Raw genomic sequence first — 19581 nt, 5'->3', positions numbered from 1 at the left:
TTTTTATTGTGTTTAATGTTTTACTTAATATTATTTAGTAAATATTTTCTTAACTCTATTTAGTTAAAACTCCATTGTTGGTTAAGGGCTTGTAAGTCAGCATTTCACGGTAACCTGTTGTATTCGGCGCATGTGACAAATACAATTTAATTTGATAGTGCAGTGGTTATAGAAAATGGCTGGAGAAGATAGACTGGGTGGTTTTAGCCAAGTTTTCCCATTGAAAGACTGCCGTGCAAAAGCACGAGTAAAGTAGTAAATGCTGGTCTGGACTGTGAATATATATGTAGTTAATACTTAGGCAATAAGGGCCGAGGGGATGTGGTATATGGCCAAAAGACCATGGCTTAGTGCTGTTATTAAACTTGACGCAACGCGGAGTGCCTGGATACTGCCCCTCGCCGTGGTAAATTGGCCATATAGCACAAACCCCTAAGGTGCCATATTGCTATTATAAAGTGGTTACTAAAGTATTTAGAGCAGTAAAAATACATGTTTATAAGGTCTGTTATAAACTGGGTGGTTCGAGCCCTGAATGCTGATTGGCTGACAGCCGTGGTATATCAGACTAATTACGTTGTTAACCAGTTTATAATAAGGCACCTCTGGGGTTTGTGGTATATGGTCAATATACCACGGCTAAGGGCTGTATGAAGGCACTCCGCGTTGCGTTGTACAGGGGACAGCGGATAATGGCCATATACCACACCCCTCGTGCGTTATTGCTTAATTATCCACTTGAGCGCAACAAATGACAGGCTACAATCAACTTCTGAACGGCTTGTTGACAAATGCAGTTCTTTGACGCCATCTAGTGGTTGAAGTTGAACACACATTGCAAGTCAGAATGCAGGATATTGTTGTTGTCTTTATAGTGTGGATTTAAAATACTGACATAGAGATGTCTTTACAATACAATCAAATCGATAAATGTAGGCCTTTGCAAGCAACCATATATGTTTTCAGAACGTGTATGGGGCTCTAATGAAAAACTATCCAGGTCACAGTCAAAAAGCGATTGCGTTTCAGCCTCAACAGAACAGGGCTCCATAGCTCAGGGGTTAGAGCACTGGTCTTGTAAACCAGGGGTCGCGAGTTCAAATCTCGCTGGGGCCTGTACAGCTTTTTCCTTTTTCCCCCTTCATCTGATCAACACACGTCGTTCATTCACGTCCTAAACATGGACAGGATAAAAAAAAACTGCCACTATGCGTTAGTCTTAGTTTTTTTTGCTCACGTTAATGACGTTAAAAAATTACGTATGTTGATCAGAGGGAAAACAATGAATTGTTAACAAATGAAGATTAAAGGAACAACACAGAGGCTGACAATAGCTTTTTCGTGCATATTAACACTTACCATTACTATTGGCCAATAGTGTATCTTTACACCGGTACTAGGTTAGCTGACCACAGAATGAAATGGAACACTCTAGCGAGCTATGATGTAGCTACAGTAGCTAGCTAAGTTAACGTTAGTATAACCAAAGATACGATAACAGTGTTCACTGTTCACCGTGTTCCTGTGTTCACCCAGTGTTCACCCTGTTCACCTGTGGGTAAAACCAAAGCTAGTAACCTCTATTCATCGTGGTATAAACGTTACGACGCTGCCTGCAATACACTTACAGTAACGTTAGCGATGTGGTTGGAAAGTGCCCCCTAGCTCTTGAGCTGAGCAACACAGAAATAATGCAGTCATCGGCAACAGTAGCGAATGGCTCGCTTTCCGAACAAGTTGAAACGTGATCTACTTAACGACTTTTTAAAATCAAACTATTTCCTCTTTCCCTGCCAGTCAGAGCCCGGATAGCTCAGTCGGTAGAGCATCAGACTTTTAATCTGAGGGTCCAGGGTTCAAGTCCCTGTTCGGGCGGTATTTTTTTTATATATTTTTTTTAACCGCTCTCGGGTGCAAGCGCCTTCTTCCTCATCTGCCTAGACAGAACGAACGTTAACGAATATTATTATCAGCCTCGATAGCATCTGTGACTGAGGTTAGTTGGAATCCGAGGCATTGTCAGTCCCTATCCCCAGTAGTATCTCTTTTTTAAGACAACACTTCTCGAGGAAAGCCACAACAGCACGGGCTATAGATTTGGCATCTCTTCCCTCCAACCTAACAAGCCCCAGAAATGTTGATACAATTGTCTGCTTGGTGTCACTAAAGTACCTTATCACAACCCCCATGTACTTAGAAACACTTACATCTGTGGACTCATTGAGAAGGAGGCTGAAATGCTGGTCACCCACATCTGCAACCAACTTTTTCAGAAAGTATGGTGCTAGAAACCCATTAATAATTTCTGTGCACTTTGTCCTGTGCATTTTGAAGTGGGTAGCAGCAGTGGAGTCTGATAAAGCAGCTCTACGTGCTTCTCCAATGTGATCACATGTCAGCATGGAACAGTGTTCAGCGATAGCTAATGCCATGGTGGCCTCAGCCTTTTTTGCAGAGTCAATTTTTTAACCATATTGGCAGCTTGTTTTGGGTTGAACTTTGCCTTTTGAGTATGTTTTTGAGTTGTCATGTGTTTTTTTACATCACTAAGTTTAGCGTAGAAATCAGCCTTACAATACAGGCAGTATGCCCATGTATCATCTCCAATAAATGGCTTCAACCAGCCTTTGAATTCAGGGTTTGATTCCCACTCTTTTCTGTATTTTTTAGTGTACAGTTTTAGACTGAGACATGATGAGCTAGCCAGCTAGATGTTTAGCTTATGTCACAGAGAGGCACACACACAGTGGACAAGGTGAGTAAGTGACAGGCTGTGTGAGTCAAATCCAGTGATTTATTTTAGACAAAGAACATTTTACATCCCACCCTGAATGTATGCCAGGGCGAGATCAGCCAGTGGCGGCTTCCCGCATGCGCGATTCATTTGCAGTCTGGACGTGGAGGGGTGAACATCTCCTGCTCTGACTGGGAGGGACTGCTGCGCTAGAACTGGGCCGCCTGTGAGTGCTTTGGTACGGGGTTGGTGGGACGGGGGTGGGGCCCACGGCAGCACCCGCTGCTCGTTGAGAAGCGTAAGAACGGTACGTGCTTTCACGTCAGTCTCCAAAAGTCTCCAATAACACCAGAAATAGTCGCTAGATTTGTCGCTAGTCGATTTTTTGAAAAATGTGTTGCTAGAGGGGTCTGAATACTCGCTAAATATAGCGACCAAGTCGCTAAGTTGGCAACACTGCTTGGCGGTGAAGCATTTACGGTGATAATGCCTCTACAGAAGTCACGGCATTCTTACTTCTTACACTATTCGGAGCAGCGCAGGGCTGTTGTGAAGGAAGTTCAAATCAAACTTTATTTGTGTAGACCTTACTGTGAAATGCTTACTTACAGGCCCTTAACCAACAGTGCCGTTCAAGAAGAGGTAAGAAAATATGTACCAAATAAAATAAAAAAGAATAAAAAGGAACACAATAAAATAATATAAATAGTGGCCATTTGATTCATTGTTCAGCAGTCTTATGGCTTGGGGGTAGAAGCTGTTAAGGAGCCTTTTGGTCTTAGACTTGATGCTCTGGTACCGCTTGCCATGTGGTAACAAAGAAAACAGTCCATGACTTGGGTGACTGGAGTCTCTGACAATTTTTTGGGCTTGGATGGCAAGGAAGCTTGGCCCCAGTGATGTACTGGGCCGTATGCATTACCCTATGTAGCGCCTTACGGTCAGATGACAAGCAGTTGCCATACCCGGCGGTGACGCAACCGGTCAGGATGCCCTCGATGGTACAGCTGTCAAGGAAGGGAGTTTATGTTTATACAGGACCACCCGACCTCGCCTACCTTCAACCAATCATGCCGTCTGCATTGTTACAACATTTGAGAGGCCATGGCGATGCGGTATGGAGGTCAAGTTGGCCTCTGCTTGGCCCACAATTCTGTCATGCATTCCATAGGGCACCTCAGACCACATTTTCGGATCAAGCACCGATTGGCTCTTAGCTTTGGGTAGTAAGCGAATGAACGTCTCTTTCTGAACGCAACCGAATCACATTGGTGAAAGAGTTGTTCATTTGGCTCCCTGATTTGCATACTGCTACTACTCCTTTATGAGCTATTTATTGTTTCTGCAGATAAATTACAAAATAATTCCAAAGAGAGTGAGTCCTCACTGCAGAAACAATAAATAGTGAGGAGATCACGACAATCTGGTCCATGCAAATTTTTTTTCAGTGCGTAAAAAATATGACATTGTTTTGCAGGACATGTAATCATTTGGCCAGATCGGACGTATGGACCGGCTCTATTACCTGAACGGAGCCAAATGATCCGGCTCACCGAAAAGAATCACAATCACTACAAAAGTTACAGGTGCTTGCGCCAGTTGATCAAAACAGTTTCGACACAGGTTAACACTTTGTGAACAATAGTATTTCTTACATTTGATAAAATAAACGGAAATATAGCAAATATTCTTTATAATCATTTAGCAAATGTGTATATTTATTACATATCATGTAATATGTTATAATAATACATTCATCTGTTATCAAGGATCCTTGGGACGTGCCTACCCCACAGAAGTTGAAATGTAAAATAGTTTAATGTAAGGATTAAGGTATTGCTTGTGGTTTAAGGTTAGGATTTAGGGTAGGGATCACTGACCCAAAAATATTCACAGTTCACATAAAAAATTATGGTGTACGTATGCCCTCTTGTGGGGGTATTGTGTATTACATGTACTGTGATATCCCCTGAGATATCAAGCAAGGCCAGATTAGATGTGACGTTGAGCTTGACCAGTAAACCTTCCAGTTACAATATCAGTAGCACCACCACCAAAGAGATTAAACAATTTAAGCCACCAGTGAGGCTGGAAGACTAGGCTGGACATCAGCTAAGACTGGGCCATAGACAAAACAAACCCTGTATCATTTGACCCAAGCCAATCAAGCTACAGTCATTGGCTACCGATACATACAGTAAACTATGATAGGAAGACATCCACATCCACTTCAGTGAACATAGAACATTTCACAACAACAAAGAAGTTGTCAACCAAAACAGACTACCTTCATACATAACTCAACTCCCTGTGTTACTCTTCTTCTGCTCTAGCAGTGTCCCACGTTCAGCAACAGGGAGATGGAGCTCCTCCTCTTCCTCTGTGCGTTCATCCATCCCCTCAGGGCACGTGATCTCATCAAGATGATCATCACAACAACTCTGGATTCTTCGGACTCCTGGCAGCGGTTGGCTATCCTGAACTGGAACAGGAAGTTCCATGTTAATCATTGTGCTGTCCTCTGTTCTAGTGACTGTGTAGTCCTCTGTTGGCTGTCTCCTGTTTATCTTGTGCATCGCCAGTAACCCGAGCACACAAATGATTGACAGATGTAGAAAAATTATTCCTATCACTGGTACTCTACTCCTTTCACTATCAATCATTGCAGGCTCCAATTGCTTTTCTAGAGAAAGACAGAAAGATAGAATATAGTAGTGTTAGTGCAGCAAAGATAAGGGATATGACAACAATATTATACTGAAGCAATAAGGCCTGAGGGGGTGTGGTCTTAGGCTGATATACCACGGCTGTCAGCCAATCAGCATTCAGGGCTCGAACCACCCAGTTTATAATCTCAACTAGCGCAGACAACAATACAAAACAGCAAGACTGCCACGACTAAATACTATTCTCTTGAAATATTACACTAACACTACATCTACTACTATGATAATAATAAGACAAAGAACAAGGTCTATACGTTAAAAAGTGAATATTAAATACAATACTTAAGTGAGCAATGCATTCAATAGACATCCCACCTTTGACAGTGAGAGTGACTCCATGTGGATATCCTGGGTCATTATCCCGGTTGAAGAAGCACCGGTAGGTTCCCTGGTCAGACGAGCGTACATCGGTGATGGTGCCAGAGAGGTCACCCTCTCCGTAACCATCCCTGGTCACTGACATCCTGTTCATGAATCCAGGGCCATAGGTAGTATTGGTCGGGTCAATCTTCAGCACAGTCTGTTCATCTTTCTCCCACTGGACATACATCTCACCATTGGTCACCTGCTTATTGGTTGAGCCATAGCAGTGAAGTGTGACATTATCTCCGACGTGAGCTGATATTTCTGTCGGGACTGTTAGATGAGGAGGGAGGAGAGGGGTGGGACTTGAATGGTGTGCCATTATGAAAGCAATTGAATTAGATATAGGTCTACATGGAATGTATGACAATTAAAGTGAAGGGGGAAGGTGCTGGGGGGTTAAGGTTAGAGAGAAGGTGCTGGGGGGTTAAGGTTAGAGAGAAGGTGCTGGGGGGTTAAAGTGAAGGGGGGAGGTGCTGGGGGGTTAAGGTTAGAGAGAAGGTGCTGGGGGGTTTAGGTTAGAGAGAAGGTGCTGGGGGGTTAAAGTGAAGGGGGGAGGTGCTGGGGGGTTAAGGTTAGAGAGAAGGTGCTGTGGGGTTAAGGTTAGAGAGAAGGTGCTGGGGGGTTAAGGTTAGAGAGAAGGTGCTGGGGGGTTAAGGTTAGAGAGAAGGTGCTGGGGGGTTAAGGTTAGAGAGAAGGTGCTGGGGGATTAAGGTTAGAGAGAAGGTGCTGGGGGGTTAAGGTCAGAGAGAAGGTGCTGGGGGGTTAAGGTTAGAGAGAAGGTGCTGGGGGGTTAAGGTTAGAGAGAAGGTGCTGGGGGGTTAAGGTTAGAGAGAAGGTGCTGGGGGGTTAAGGTTAGAGAGAAGATGCAGGGGGTTAAGGTCAGAGAGAAGATGCAGGGGGTTAAGGTCAGAGAGAAGGTGCTGGGGGGTTAAGGTCAGAGAGAAGGTGCTGGGGGGTTAAGGTCAGAGAGAAGATGCTGGGGGGTTAAGGTCAGAGAGAATGTGCTGGGGGGTTAAGGTCAGAGAGAAGGTGCTGGGGGGTTAAGGTCAGAGAGAAGGTGCTGGGGGGTTAAGGTCAGAGAGAAGATGCTGGGGGGTTAAGGTCAGAGAGAAGATGCTGGGGGGTTAAGGTCAGAGAGAAGGTGCTGGGGGGTTACAGTTAGCGTAGTGTGAACGCCAAAAGGAGAGGACTGGAGGATGAGGGAATGAAGGATAAAGGGAAGTGAGTTGAATAGACGCAAATAAAGAACAGAATGATATTATACTATTATGATCATTGATCACAACTCTAAAACACAAATCAACAGTATGTACAATTTGAATTAGATACTGACTTCAGGAAAACAAGGGTCTGGCCAATATTACAATATTGCAACAATTGCAAATGCATAAATGAAGAGTTTCATTCCAAAACGCTATATATCCAATTTCAGAAATGTTGGTATTTTATCGTAATTACAAATTATGAAAGAGATTGGTATGTTTTTTCATTATCTAATCATGGTATGGGTTTGTTCAATGCATTTGTTTAAAATCTATCACTGGATGGTTTCATTTCAAGGACAAATAACCATGTTTTTTTCCAAAACGCTGCTAGCAGATACCCATAGACTTACAGTCATTGTGCTAACGCTAGTTAGCATTGGCTTACGAAACTACCTCTAACGTCCTTCACACTGGACACAGAGACATACAAATGGAATCCACAAGTTCATCTGACTCTGTGGAAATAGATAAAGGGCCTCATTGCCCAAATCCTGAAGTATTCCTTTAAGATACCTAGGTGAAGGTGAGACAATCACATATCACTGTCAAATATACAGGATACGAACCTTCCATTCCAGCTAAAAAATAGATATATAGTATTTTGCAAATAAAAACATATGAACAAAACAAAATCTGAGAACAGTAATATTTTACATGAAGGTACCCATAACCAATAATTTCTTATGAAAAAAATGGTGGATATAGCATTTTGGAAGTAAAGTCTTCAAATCTATCCCTGAGTAAAGTAGTCATAGTTCTTGTTCCCTTTCAATATGTAAAGTTTTGTCTGTTCAACTTACCCAGAACATCTAGCTTTACATCTGCAACATTCCGATTATCACAGACACACACATATGAGCCCTTGTCATTGTACACAGCAGAGCTGATTGTGAGAGAGAGGTCTTTGTTGATTTCCACCCTCTTCTCAAAGCGCTTTCCTTCAATTAATTTTCCTTGATCAATCTTGGCAACGACCTGGCCATCCACAATCCTCCAAACGATGCCAATGTCACAGGTTGCATTGCAAGGGAGAGTGACATTGTCCTTCAAATTCACAGTTTTAAGAATGATACCATTACCAATCGAGGGGCATTCTGTAGAAACGGTCGGGAAGCAAAAGAAATACAAGGACTATTAGGTTTACATATTTTTAGCCTAACTAAATCCTCAACATATTTGACATTAGGCTAATACAGTGAACACACTCAATGATGTAGATCCAGAGGCCAGTTCACACAAAAAGAACATAGTGTATCTAAAATGATTAATTTAGGACAAACGTACCAAGAAGGCCAACCATCAATGTCAAAACACAGTAGAAGAGTTTCCAACCCATGCTGTGCTTTACTGCCCAAGGATTCAAACTCTGTGGAATTGAAAGCATGTTAAGATTGTGGATTATTGTTATGTTTAAAAAAACATGTGGATTATTGTTGTGTTATGTCTAAAAGTATTTAGCCATCACTAAAATAGTAGCCTACTTAGAAACTCTCGTTTCTGTTACAAAAAGTTTTGCTTTGGTTTGCTACGGTGTGCACTGAATACAGCCCTATAAAAAAACTTTCTTTTTCAAAGGCAATTGCCGTCCATTAAAACAACATTCATTCATTACATACACGTTACAAACTATTTAAGAAACAAGTATCCTATGCCACCCCCGCCCCCAAACAAACAGATTTCCAATAGAATAGAGTTAATTACCAAACTATAGATTTTTCTGACAGAGCGTTGGATGTCCTGAGAAAAAACTACTTTCGTTTTCTTATTCATTGGATTTTTTTAAGGTGCATTACCGCCACCAACTGGACTGGAGTGTTAACCAGAGACCGGAAGATCTAAATCCCACTCATTATTCTCATCTCCCTAAGGAAGCAAAATACATCATTAAATACTACACCCCCTGAAGATTTCCCCAGCAGTTCACTTAATATTGGCTCCTTAACCCCATTACTCCTTAAATCTAACAACAAATTTTCCCTTTCCCTCACATATTGCTGGCACTGAAATGGAACATGTTTCACTGTCTCCATCTCCTTCTGACAATGATGAAACCAGTCTCAGCCTTGTGATCACACTTTCCTCCATTCTCTCTCAGTCTGATGACCTCCCTTCCCTCCACATTTCCTGGATATTATACAGGTGTCTTCCCTTTCCCTCCCTGTTCCACAACTCTTGCCATTTGTTTTTACGTTTTTAACCACTGTCCTCATAAACCCTTGGCTTCTGCTTTACTGACTAACAAATTCATTTCAACATTAGGATGTTTAAGAGGCTGCTTGGTGATAACATCCACCTCCTCATTCCCCTCTACTCCCACGTGAGCTGGTACCCAGAGGAACATCACAATTACCATCATCTGTTTCACCCTAGACAAGCACTGCAAAACCTCTACAATACATCCTGTCTGCTCTGAGACACAAATTAATTTAAGCTCATCAGTGCTGCACAGGAGTCAGAGCAGATGACTACCCCGTCACCCTCACCTCCTCCACCCACTCCGCAGCCAAGAGTATGGCCACCTCCATTGTGTAAACAGATAAATGACCTGTTGCTCTTTTCGTCACTGCCACCTTAACCTCTAAAAGCTGTTCCTGTCCTGCCTGTTTTAGGCTCCTTAGATCCATCTGTGAATATATTAAAGAAAGCCTAGTACTGTGTTGTTAAATGTTCACTTACAACTGAATCTACTCCTTCCTCAACATCTATTAGCCTCTCAAGCAACCCTAGATCTATCACTAGCTGAGGGAACAACCAAGGTGGTATAGCATGAAAACCACAGAGGGGCTAAACTCCTTCCAAATAACACAATCTCTCTAGCCATGCCATTACCTATCCACCCAAAGCTTTGTATTCAGACTTCGCTCATGCTCCCAGCGCTCAATTAGCACATTTTTGTAGGATGTGTGACCTTATGTCCTTGTAGATTTACCCTATATGTGATGGTTAGCTGTTGTCTTCTTAACTATAACGGCATCTCTCCCAACTCTACCTGCATCGCTGCCACCGGGGAGGTCCTGACTGCTACACAACATATTCACATATTCTTAGGGCTTGGTCCTGGAATACATCTAGTTTAAAAAAAAAAAAAGATGTCTGAGATGCTGATCCATATGCTACACTTCCGTAATCCAGTGATGACCTTTCCAGCGCTATATATATATATCATTTTCAACACCATTCTATCTGCCCCCACTCTAATCTGGACAGGCAACGCATCACATTTAATATTTTCTTTCCTCCGCCCATGTCATTCGAGTGTGTCAAACCAGACCCAAAAGGAACCTAAAAACTCCTGATTGTCGCCCGCAATTTGGAGCATTCCTAAGAGGAGGGGGGGGGCGACACCGGTAAACAGTGTCCTTTGCTCCCGCTTGCCCAACACCTGCCCTCGCCGTTAACAGAACTGCATGAAAACATCGCTGGTGTCGAAGGACACTGTCTACCGGTGTACGGCTAGCTAGCTACCGTTGTTGCCCCCGCCCCTTCTTCTGTGGGGTTTGTCGGTGGTTGGCGTCAAACGTTATTGTGCATCACCTAATGTACAGTACAATTACAAAGAGGGGTTCCTGCAGATGCACACATTTTATTTAACTAGGCAAGTCAGTTAAGAACAAATTCTTATTTACAATGACGGCCTACCCCGGAAGACGCTGGGGCAATTCTGCGCCGCCCTATGGGACTCCCAACAACGGTCGGGTGTGATGCAGCCTGGATTCGAACCAAGGACTGCAGTGATGCCTCTTGCACTGAGATCCAGTGTTTCTGACTGCTGCGCCACTCGGGAGTCCCGAGTGTAGGAATGACCAGAAATACGGGCCGCAATTGCACCCTCTTGGTTGTCAGCCTACCCATTTTGCATAATCTTTGGATGCATACAAATAATTAAATACATAAAACATTTATAAAAAATTAATACATTGTCGGATGCATTTGCTGCGATAATAAGGGATTTAGATGATACGATATAGGATTTTTAATTTATAATTTCCTTGTAAAATAACAATTTAAACGCATGAGTCCTCCAAATCAGTTTAATCGTCAATTTGACCGTTATTTATAATAGTGATAACGCAATTATTTATATTTTGCAAGTATGATTACCTTTTGAATCAGACATCATGTTCTGACTTGAACTTGTTCAGCACATTTTGTTGGATCATACTGTTGTCAGGGTCTTGTAGTTGCTTACAACAACCGCTAGATGGTAGTGTAGCCTCATTCCTTGAACCCTTGCTCAGTTAGAAATCAATCTGACCCCAGTGGTGGGAACTCTTATCCGCAGAGGACCTGCTGGGGAACTTTTGTTACCGCCAGGCAATCACTCACCTCATTCAACCAATTACAGTCTTGGTGGAAGGCTGTGACTACTTGTGCTGACTGTGTACCTAGACAACCGTGTTTGAGGGTTGAATAACCTCTGGGCTATGTGGTTGTCTTTGAATCTGGGACGTGTCTTTCCATGTTGATGATACTGTACGTTGGTCTGACTCTATGCTTAAGGGCCTGAAATAGTCAAACGGTGGTTCAAAGAGAAGGAGTCAATGTTGAACTAATGTTTTACTAAGGTTGAATTTCCGTCTCTCTATGACTCAAGTCTCTGCCCACAGAGAAGCCATTCAGATGTCATGTCCAGACAGACTGACTGTAAAAGCACCAGTCTGTGTGGCCGCCCAGTAGAGAACTGGCTGGGGGAGAGGGATCAGGGCCAGGTGGGCCACATGTGGGACGTGAAGTCACTGGGAGGTGTGTGTGTGTGTGTGTGTGTGTGTGTGTGTGTGTGTGTGTGTGTGTGTGTGTGTGTGTGTGTGTGTGTGTGTGTGTGTGTGTGTGTGTGTGTGTGTGTGTGTGTGTGTGTGTGTGTGTGTGTGTGTATGTGCGTTAGAGCCATGGAATGTCTTATAATATTATTATGTCCACTTTAAGACAGCCTTCATGCCAGCCATGTTTTTCTTCATGTTGACACATACCATCTCTTCATCACTGATAATTCCTGTTGTCACAACAATAAACGTCTCATGCGCTTGTCATGCATTTGTAATTTCTAATAATCCCCAGTTTACAATTGGCTCATTCATCCCCCTCCTCTCCCCTGTAACTATTCCCCAGGTCGTTGCTGCAAATGAGAACGTGTTCTCAGTCAACTTACCTGGTTAAATAACGGTAAAAATAAAAAAAATAAAAAATATTTTTTTTTATTTGTAATCAGGCCATCTACACAGACAGAGCTATTATGGTTGCGTCCCAAATGGCACCTTATTCCCTATGGGCCCTGGTCAAAAGTGGTGCCCTATATAAGGAATAGGGTTCCATTTAAGACACAACCCATGACTCCCAGGTCCTCTCAACCATGTGGCAGGAACATACTGTATGTTTAATTCCTAACCATCAAGGGAAACCACCCAGTGATCATTTTAACCCTGGGTCAAGGTTAAAGCTTCAGTGATCATGTTAACCCTGGGTCACGGTTAAAGCTTCAGTGATCATGTTAAACCCTGGGTCAAGGTTAAAGCTTCAGTGATCATGTTAACCCTGGGTCAAGGTTAAATCTTCAGTGATCATGTTAAACCCTGGGTCAAGGTTAAATCTTCAGTGATCATGTTAACCCTGGGTCAAGGTTAAAGCTTCAGTGATCATGTTAAACCCAGGGTCAAGGTTAAAGCTTCAGTGATCATGTTAAACCCTGGGTCAAGGTTAAAGCTTCAGTGATCATGTTAAACCCTGGGTCAAGGTTAAAGCTTCAGTGATCATGTTAAACCCTGGGTCAAGGTTAAAGCTTCAGTGATCATGTTAAACCCTGGGTCAAGGTTAAAGCTTCAGTGATCATGTTAACCCTGGGTCAAGGTTAAAGCTTCAGTGATCATGTTAACCCTGGGTCAAGGTTAAAGCTTCAGTGATCATGTTAACCCTGGGTCAAGGTTAAAGCTTCAGTGATCATGTTAACCCTGGGTCAAGGTTAAAGCTTCAGTGATCATGTTAACCCTGGGTCAAGGTTAAAGCTTCAGTGATCATGTTAAACCCTGGGTCAAGGTTAAAGCTTCAGTGATCATGTTAAACCCTGGGTCAAGGTTAAAGCTTCAGTGATCATGTTAACCCTGGGTCAAGGTTAAAGCTTCAGTGAACATGTTAACCCCGGGTCAAGGTTAAAGCTTCAGTGATCATGTTAACCCCTGGGTCAAGGTTAAGGCTTCAGTGATCATGTTAAACCCTGGGTCAAGGTTAAAGCTTCAGTGATCATGTTAACCCTGGGTCAAGGTTAAAGCTTCAGTGAACATGTTAACCCTGGGTCAAGGTTAAAGCTTCAGTGATCATGTTAACCCTGGGTCAAGGTTAAAGCTTCAGTGATCATGTTAACCCTGGGTCAAGGTTAAAGCTTCAGTGAACATGTTAACCCTGGGTCAAGGTTAAAGCTTCAGTGATCATGTTAACCCTGGGTCAAGGTTAAAGCTTCAGTGATCATGTTAACCCTGCGTCAAGGCAGTGGTGTGTTTTCATGGCTGCAGAAGGGAAGCACCAAAAACTGACCAAGAAAAAAAACATAATATCATTTATCTTTCGTCTCTGTGTTTCATCATTTTCCTTCGATTCACAAGAGACTGATAGTATCTCCAGAGTGGCACAGCGGACTAAGGCACTGCATCGCAGTGCTAGAGGCGTCACTACAGACACTGGTTCGATTCCAGGCTTTTTCACAACTGGCTGTGATTGGGAGTCCTATAGAGCGGCACACAATTGGCCCAGCGAAGTCTGGGTTAGGGTTTGGCCGGGGTAGGCCGTCATTGTAAATAAGAATTTGTTCTTAACTGACTTGCCTAGTTAAATAAAGGTAAAAAAAAATAATTTCAAAAAATCTCACAGGAGAATCCATCTGAGCAAGCAAAACAGCTGTTCACTATCTGATGCTGTCTCTCATAAAGAGTATGAGATTGTTGCCACCTGTATTCCTGAAGGCAAGGGAAGCCAGCAAGCATTTGGCCTCCCTTGATAAAAAAGTATAAAATAATAGCGAATCAGCGTTGAGCTCAGCTGTGAATGGTCCTGTTGCACCAAAAAAAAAGTGCAAAGGAAAGCCAGTTTGGATTTGGCTTCACTCCCATCACATCACAATACGTCATTGACAGAAACAATTTGAATGGTTGCTCCTCGTACGGTTGTTCTCCGGTGGCTTGCTAGCTAGCTAAAATGGTCCCTTTCCTAAATTAGCCATGGACGGAGATGGGGATTTGGACTTGTGCCACGTTCAGTTGCCAAACGTTGTCGAACGTTGCAGATAGAAATTACATTAATAGAGCCAAAGTGTTTCCTAGGGCGACATGTCGGAGAGGCGGGTTTGTTATACATTAAATGTTTCTATCTGAACCTACCAAAACGTTTTGTCTGACTGAACGCGCCCCTGGAGAGGGGCAGCCTGTTCAGGATGGTTCAACAGTACAGAACAATCAGATATAAATTGTCTTGAAAAGATATGACTGTGTGATATGTAGAATATGCAATCATTTCTGATCATTTTATCTCACTGAACACACCTCAGCAGGGTTGGGGTCAATTCTGAAAATAAACCAAATTATAATTCCACATTTTGCTCACTGACGAGCATTAAAGAGAATTAGAATTTCAGCGTACTCCCAGAATTACCTGGAATGATAATGGAAAGAACCCCAACCCTGCATCTCAGGTTTCACAACACGGCATAACGTTACAACTAGAGGAATTCTGGTGTTGCTGTATTACCATAATCTCTCCCACACACCTTTACTCTGTCATCCTCTCCTCTCTCTCCCTCTCTTCACCGTTTATCAATTTGGGAACCCTCCTCCACACCATTCTCAAAGGATTTGTCTGGAACATGTCCCTGGTGCTGACTCTAGGTCAGCTCTTACCGGGGCGGGCTCAGAGATGTTTGGTTTCCAAGAAGAGACACACACATACTTGGACGCATAGATACACGCACACACACGTAGATGCATGCATGCACACCTAGATAGATGCACAAACGCACACACAAACACACACTCACATACTGTAGATACCAATGCATGCACGCACCCATGTACACACACACACACACACACGGTAACACGTGTGTGTGTGAGCTGGAAGCTCTATTTTATCTCTGGTTTCACAGAAACCCTTCAGAAGAGAATGTGGAAAGCTCTTGTTGTCCACGTGACGGAGGGTTGTTGTTGAGAAGGAATGACTGTGCCGCCGTGTGCTGTATAATATCTGCACATGATCTAGATTTAGAGTACAGCGTATGTGGGTGTTCACGCAAGTTTGTACATGTCACTTCTGTTCTTGCAATGTATGTGTGGCTAATCCCTGTGTGTACAGTACACGTGTGTGCTCCTGTGAAGGCATAGTGTGTGGCTAATCCCTGTGGGTACAGTACACATGTGTGCTCCTGTGAAGGCATAGTGTGTGGCTAATCCCTGTGTGTACAGTACACGTGTGTGCTCCTGTGAAGGCATAGTGTGTGGCACGATCCTTGCGTGTACAGTACACGTGTGTGCTCCTGTGAAGGCATAGTGTGTGGCTAATCCCTGTGTGTACAGTACACGTGTGTGCTCCTGTGAAGGCATAGTGTGTGGCTAATCCCTGTGTGTACAGTACACGTGTGTGCTCCTGTGAAGGCATAGTGTGTGGCTAATCCCTGTGGGTACAGTACACATGTGTGCTCCTGTGAAGGCATAGTGTGTGGCACGATCCCAAATGGCATCCTATTCCCTATTTAGTGCGCTACTTTTGACCAGGGCCCATAGGGGTGCCATAAGGGATGCACCCTATGTGTATGTAACATTTCTTCCACTGCTGTTGCCTTATTAATACAATAATAATAAATGAATACACTTTTCTTTTACACTGCTTTGATCCAACACATCAAATGCCTGTGTGCACCAAATGTGTGTAGAATCAATATGTTCGTACAGCATTTGAGGATGTGCGTGTGTCTCTGAGAATGTGTACATTAAACACATACAGTAAGTGTGTGTGTGTGTGTGTGAGCAGCCCAGTGAGAGCCCAGTGTGTGTGTGTGGTGGGAAAAAGTGCCAACCCCACCCGCCTCAAGCCCACAGATGGCCCCTGCTGGCTTGAACGGCATGTGAGAGGAACGCTAGGGGGGTCCGAGCCCCCCCTCGACCCTGTGACAGTCCACCCACTCCAGCTGTGGCCACAACAGACCCTTTGTCCACCCCTGCCATATGAACCAGTTATGTAAGACAGACTGTGAGTGAGATCACCATCTATGTACCAAGCAAGCCACCGCCTGCTGCCTGTCCACCTCTCTCCGGACCCCTCTCACTCTCTCTCTTGCTCTCCCTCTCTCTACTGTACATGTTGTTTGTGAGGAGAGAGTGAGAGAGGGAGCAAGAGAGGCAGGGAGAGAGAGAAAGCGAGAGAAGCAGGGAGATAGAGAGAGCGAGGGAGCAAGAGAGAGAGGAAGGGAGCGAAAGAGAGGGAGCGAGAGAGAGAGAGGAAGGGAGAGAGAAATAGACAGAGAGAGGGAGAGAGTGAGAGAGAGAAGAAGAAGGGAGAGAGAGAGGTAATCCAGGGGCAGGGTACAGTATGACCCTAGGCTAAGCTCTCTGAGAAAGAATTTAGAGACAAACTATCAGAGCCATGATGAGGTATTTCAGAGTTACTACAAAACCAATGTTTGGGTAATGGTGTATTGCTTATGGCACTCCTTTGGCCCGAAAAACCTTAAAGGGGCACTTCACCACTATTACAGTCCTAATACTGTAGCCACTTTGGGGGGCAGCCTACATGAGACCATTGTAAAGTGCATTATCATTTTAAATGACACCAGAAATCAGGTCAACAACTCCAATCCACCTGAACACTCAACATTTCAAAACAGCAGCCAATGACCCCACTAAGACAACACCCTTTGTTGAATACATTTAATAGTGCACGTGACTGTGATTAATCTGTACAGAAATAATATTAATAATACAAAATATAAAACACATTTCTCATTTCTGTAACTTAATTAAGCGTAACATTTACAATAAAATAAACATGGTACAAAAAAACATATCTGAGGTATAAATATAATGAGGCTTTAAATTAACTGTCATTGTCATGCGTTACTCATTTTTGACGGCAAACAAATAATGTACACACACGTTTAACAATACAACACAACGCTTAGCAAATGAGTCCTACACTGAACAGAGAACGTATAGGTTTTAACACGGGGCCCAAATCCGGCCCGGATGAAGGTGTACTTGGTTACTATTAGTCTTATACTTCATTTAAGGTAACACAGACAGACAGACAGACGCACATACAGAAAAGAAACCTGCACATATAGATAATTTTTTCCTTCTTTAAACCAGACAAACATTCTCTGCACTTTCTCCTCCTCCATTTACAGTAAAACCTGTAAAATTCCACACCTTTATAAAAGGACCATCTCTTTTCTTTGTTTTCTATTCATTTCTTCTCTTCTTTTCTGTTTTTCTTTCGCCCCGGGTTTTTTGTTGTTGTGAAGCAGAAGACTATCTTGACTGCTCTTGTGTACATCTTACTACAAAAGTAATAACCGGAATTGTTTCTTTCATCGATGTTTAGCCTACAAATGGCGGCCATTTTGGAATCCTAGCCCTGTTGATTGTTGTGTATTCTCGGTGCTCTTTTAAGCAGTGGAATCAATCAAAATGCTCTGTGACTGTCTGCTTTCTTTAAGCTTGGTCCATCAGAATCTAAGTCTCCATTTTAGTTTTTGGGGCGAATTTAACCCTCTCAACCAATTGGTGTTCCAGCCACCATTTTGCGTCTGTTCCATCCTTTAAACCCACTCTATACTAGCTTTCCCTAATGTCACTTAACCAAATATCAACTCACCATACCCCACTTATCAATACAAACTCAGATATTGCATATTTTCAATACATTCACACAACTGTTAGCCCATATTATCCATCCATCCATCCTCCATCCGTCGAATAATACAGTATCTTCCTGAAAACAATGTTGTGGACATTGCTGTAACAGGATAAAAACACTTGTGCACGAGTACACACACACACACACACACACACACACACACACACACACACACACACACACACACACACACACACACACACACACACACACACACACACACACACACACACACACACACACACACACACACACACACACACACACACAGAGAGAGGAAACAGGAAAAAGCAACATGAACAGATGCAGGATATAGTATATACACACTATATTGCAGCTGGGAGCCAGTGCATGAAATATGTCTAATTAATCAACCATTCATCACACACACACACACACAAACTAACCACTCTTCTCAGAAGCTCCCCCTCCCCTATAGATTCTCTTTTTACTAATCCGTGACATCACATCCTGTGACGGTGATGCCACATCCTCTCTGTAAAGGTATTACGCTTGTTGGAGGAGTGACACCATACTTCCATTTCAGACACATTTACTTTGGTCGTGCCGCCCGCAACGCACCACCTGGCACAAGAACCATAACACAACTCTGAAAGAACTTTGAGGGTCCACGTCCGTTCCAGTCCTTGCATGACCCCTCGGAGGCAGTAACACCACCTGGTCGTAGATGACAGTCTACGGATGACGAAAAAGTCTGTTCAAAGTCTCTCTGTCCAGGACACAATGGTATGTCTGTCAACAGCCTGAATCAAATGAGTCAATGGGTTGTCCTCCCCAGTCAACCCCAACCAGCATCAGGGCTGTAGCGAATTAGGGGGTGAGGTGGGGGTGGATAGAGAGTCTTTCGGGTTCCACGGTGTCGCCCCTTCTTGTGACTTTGGTCTCCAAGTCAAGTGGAGCTGCCTGGCCCTCACTTATCCATCTGGCTGGTGAAGGACTGGCGTATCCGCACCACCTCACTGGCACACAGGTGTCCATACAGTTTATTGTACCACTCTGGGAACCGACCCCTGGAAACAGAGAGACAGAGAGGAGACACCTTTTAGTATCAGACCAGGCTCATAGAGTTACTTTGATGTAGAGAGGAGATGTTTTAGCATCAGACCAGAGTTACTTTGATTTAGAGAGGAGATGTTTAAGCATCAGACCAGAGTTACTTTGATGTAGAGAGGAGATGTTTTAGCATCAGACCAGAGTTACTTTGATTTAGAGAGGAGATGTTTTAGCATCAGACCAGAGTTACTTTGATTTAGAGAGGAGATGTTTTAGCATCAGACCAGAGTTACTTTGATGTAGAGAGGAGATGTTTTAGCATCAGACCAGAGATACTTTGATTTAGAGAGGAGATGTTTTAGCATCAGACCAGAGTTACTTTGATTTAAAGCTCTCCTCTAGTTCCCTTAAACATTTTAGTTCAGTTGAGCATGTCTAGCCTTTATTCTACTGGTTCTATTTTACTGTTTCTGGTCTACTGTTTCTATCCTACTGTTTCTATCCTACTGTTTCTATTCTACTGTTTCATTCCTACTGTTTCTATCCTACTGTTTCTATCCTACTGTTTCTATCCTACTGTTTCTATCCT

General features: G+C 43.3%; 2 protein-coding genes, 1 long non-coding RNA gene and 2 other non-coding genes across 13 annotated transcripts in view; 3 read left to right on the top strand and 2 right to left on the bottom strand.

The window, feature by feature from the left end:
* Nucleotides 1-1043: 1043 nt before the first annotated feature.
* trnat-ugu (transfer RNA threonine (anticodon UGU)) lies at nucleotides 1044-1116 on the top strand. Its single transcript has one exon. It is a non-coding gene; the product is annotated as a tRNA-Thr (tRNA).
* Nucleotides 1117-1802: 686 nt separating this feature from the next.
* Nucleotides 1803-1875, top strand: trnak-uuu (transfer RNA lysine (anticodon UUU)). The gene has a single exon. It is a non-coding gene; the product is annotated as a tRNA-Lys (tRNA).
* Nucleotides 1876-2899: 1024 nt separating this feature from the next.
* Nucleotides 2900-5157, top strand: LOC129841614 (uncharacterized). Its single transcript, XR_008757363.1, has 3 exons — nucleotides 2900-3041; nucleotides 4212-4320; nucleotides 5071-5157. It is a non-coding gene; the product is annotated as an uncharacterized LOC129841614 (long non-coding RNA).
* LOC129841593 (uncharacterized) lies at nucleotides 4411-10958 on the bottom strand. Of its 6 annotated transcripts, none has more exons than XM_055909964.1 (6): nucleotides 10021-10586; nucleotides 8793-8954; nucleotides 8376-8457; nucleotides 7892-8185; nucleotides 5776-6096; nucleotides 4411-5417 (listed from the first exon to the last, which is right to left on the bottom strand). In XM_055909964.1, the coding sequence occupies exons 2-6, from the start codon at nucleotides 8859-8861 to the stop codon at nucleotides 5035-5037; spliced, it is 1149 nt and encodes a 382-aa protein (XP_055765939.1). In that variant the 5' UTR covers nucleotides 8862-8954; nucleotides 10021-10586; the 3' UTR covers nucleotides 4411-5034. The 6 variants fall into 6 exon arrangements, with proteins under 6 accessions (XP_055765939.1, XP_055765938.1, XP_055765937.1 ...); XM_055909963.1 differs by having other exon boundaries at nucleotides 10081-10586; XM_055909962.1 differs by lacking the exons at nucleotides 8793-8954; nucleotides 10021-10586 and adding an exon at nucleotides 10731-10958.
* A 6017-nt stretch (nucleotides 10959-16975) lies between these two features.
* dlc1 (DLC1 Rho GTPase activating protein) overlaps nucleotides 16976-19581 on the bottom strand; it is a 152068-nt gene continuing 149462 nt past the window's right edge. For all 4 annotated transcript variants that reach the window (XM_055909913.1, XM_055909914.1, XM_055909915.1 and 1 more), the window contains one exon: nucleotides 16976-19009. In XM_055909913.1, the coding sequence (XP_055765888.1) occupies nucleotides 18910-19009 (100 nt within the window). In that variant the 3' untranslated portion in view covers nucleotides 16976-18909. The remainder of the gene's footprint in view (nucleotides 19010-19581) is intronic.

This window comes from Salvelinus fontinalis, chromosome 42, assembly GCF_029448725.1.
Source record: "Salvelinus fontinalis isolate EN_2023a chromosome 42, ASM2944872v1, whole genome shotgun sequence".
In the NCBI taxonomy this organism is placed as follows: domain Eukaryota; kingdom Metazoa; phylum Chordata; class Actinopteri; order Salmoniformes; family Salmonidae; genus Salvelinus; species Salvelinus fontinalis.
The sequence above is the reverse complement of the archived record's forward strand: the minus strand, read 5'-3'. Positions and strand labels throughout refer to the sequence as shown.

What these genes read in the sequence shown, in the direction of transcription:
- LOC129841593 (XM_055909962.1), bottom strand. Translation starts at nt 10,943, where the DNA reads ATGGGTAGGCTGACAACCAAGAGGGTGCAATTGCGGCCCGTATTTCTG. An exon ending in TTGCCCCAGCGTCTTCCGGG is followed by an intron (nt 8,458 to 10,730) that starts GTAGGCCGTCAT and finishes TCAATTCCACAG; the next exon opens with AGTTTGAATCCTTGGGCAGT. An exon ending in ATTGATGGTTGGCCTTCTTG is followed by an intron (nt 8,186 to 8,375) that starts GTACGTTTGTCC and finishes CCGTTTCTACAG; the next exon opens with AATGCCCCTCGATTGGTAAT.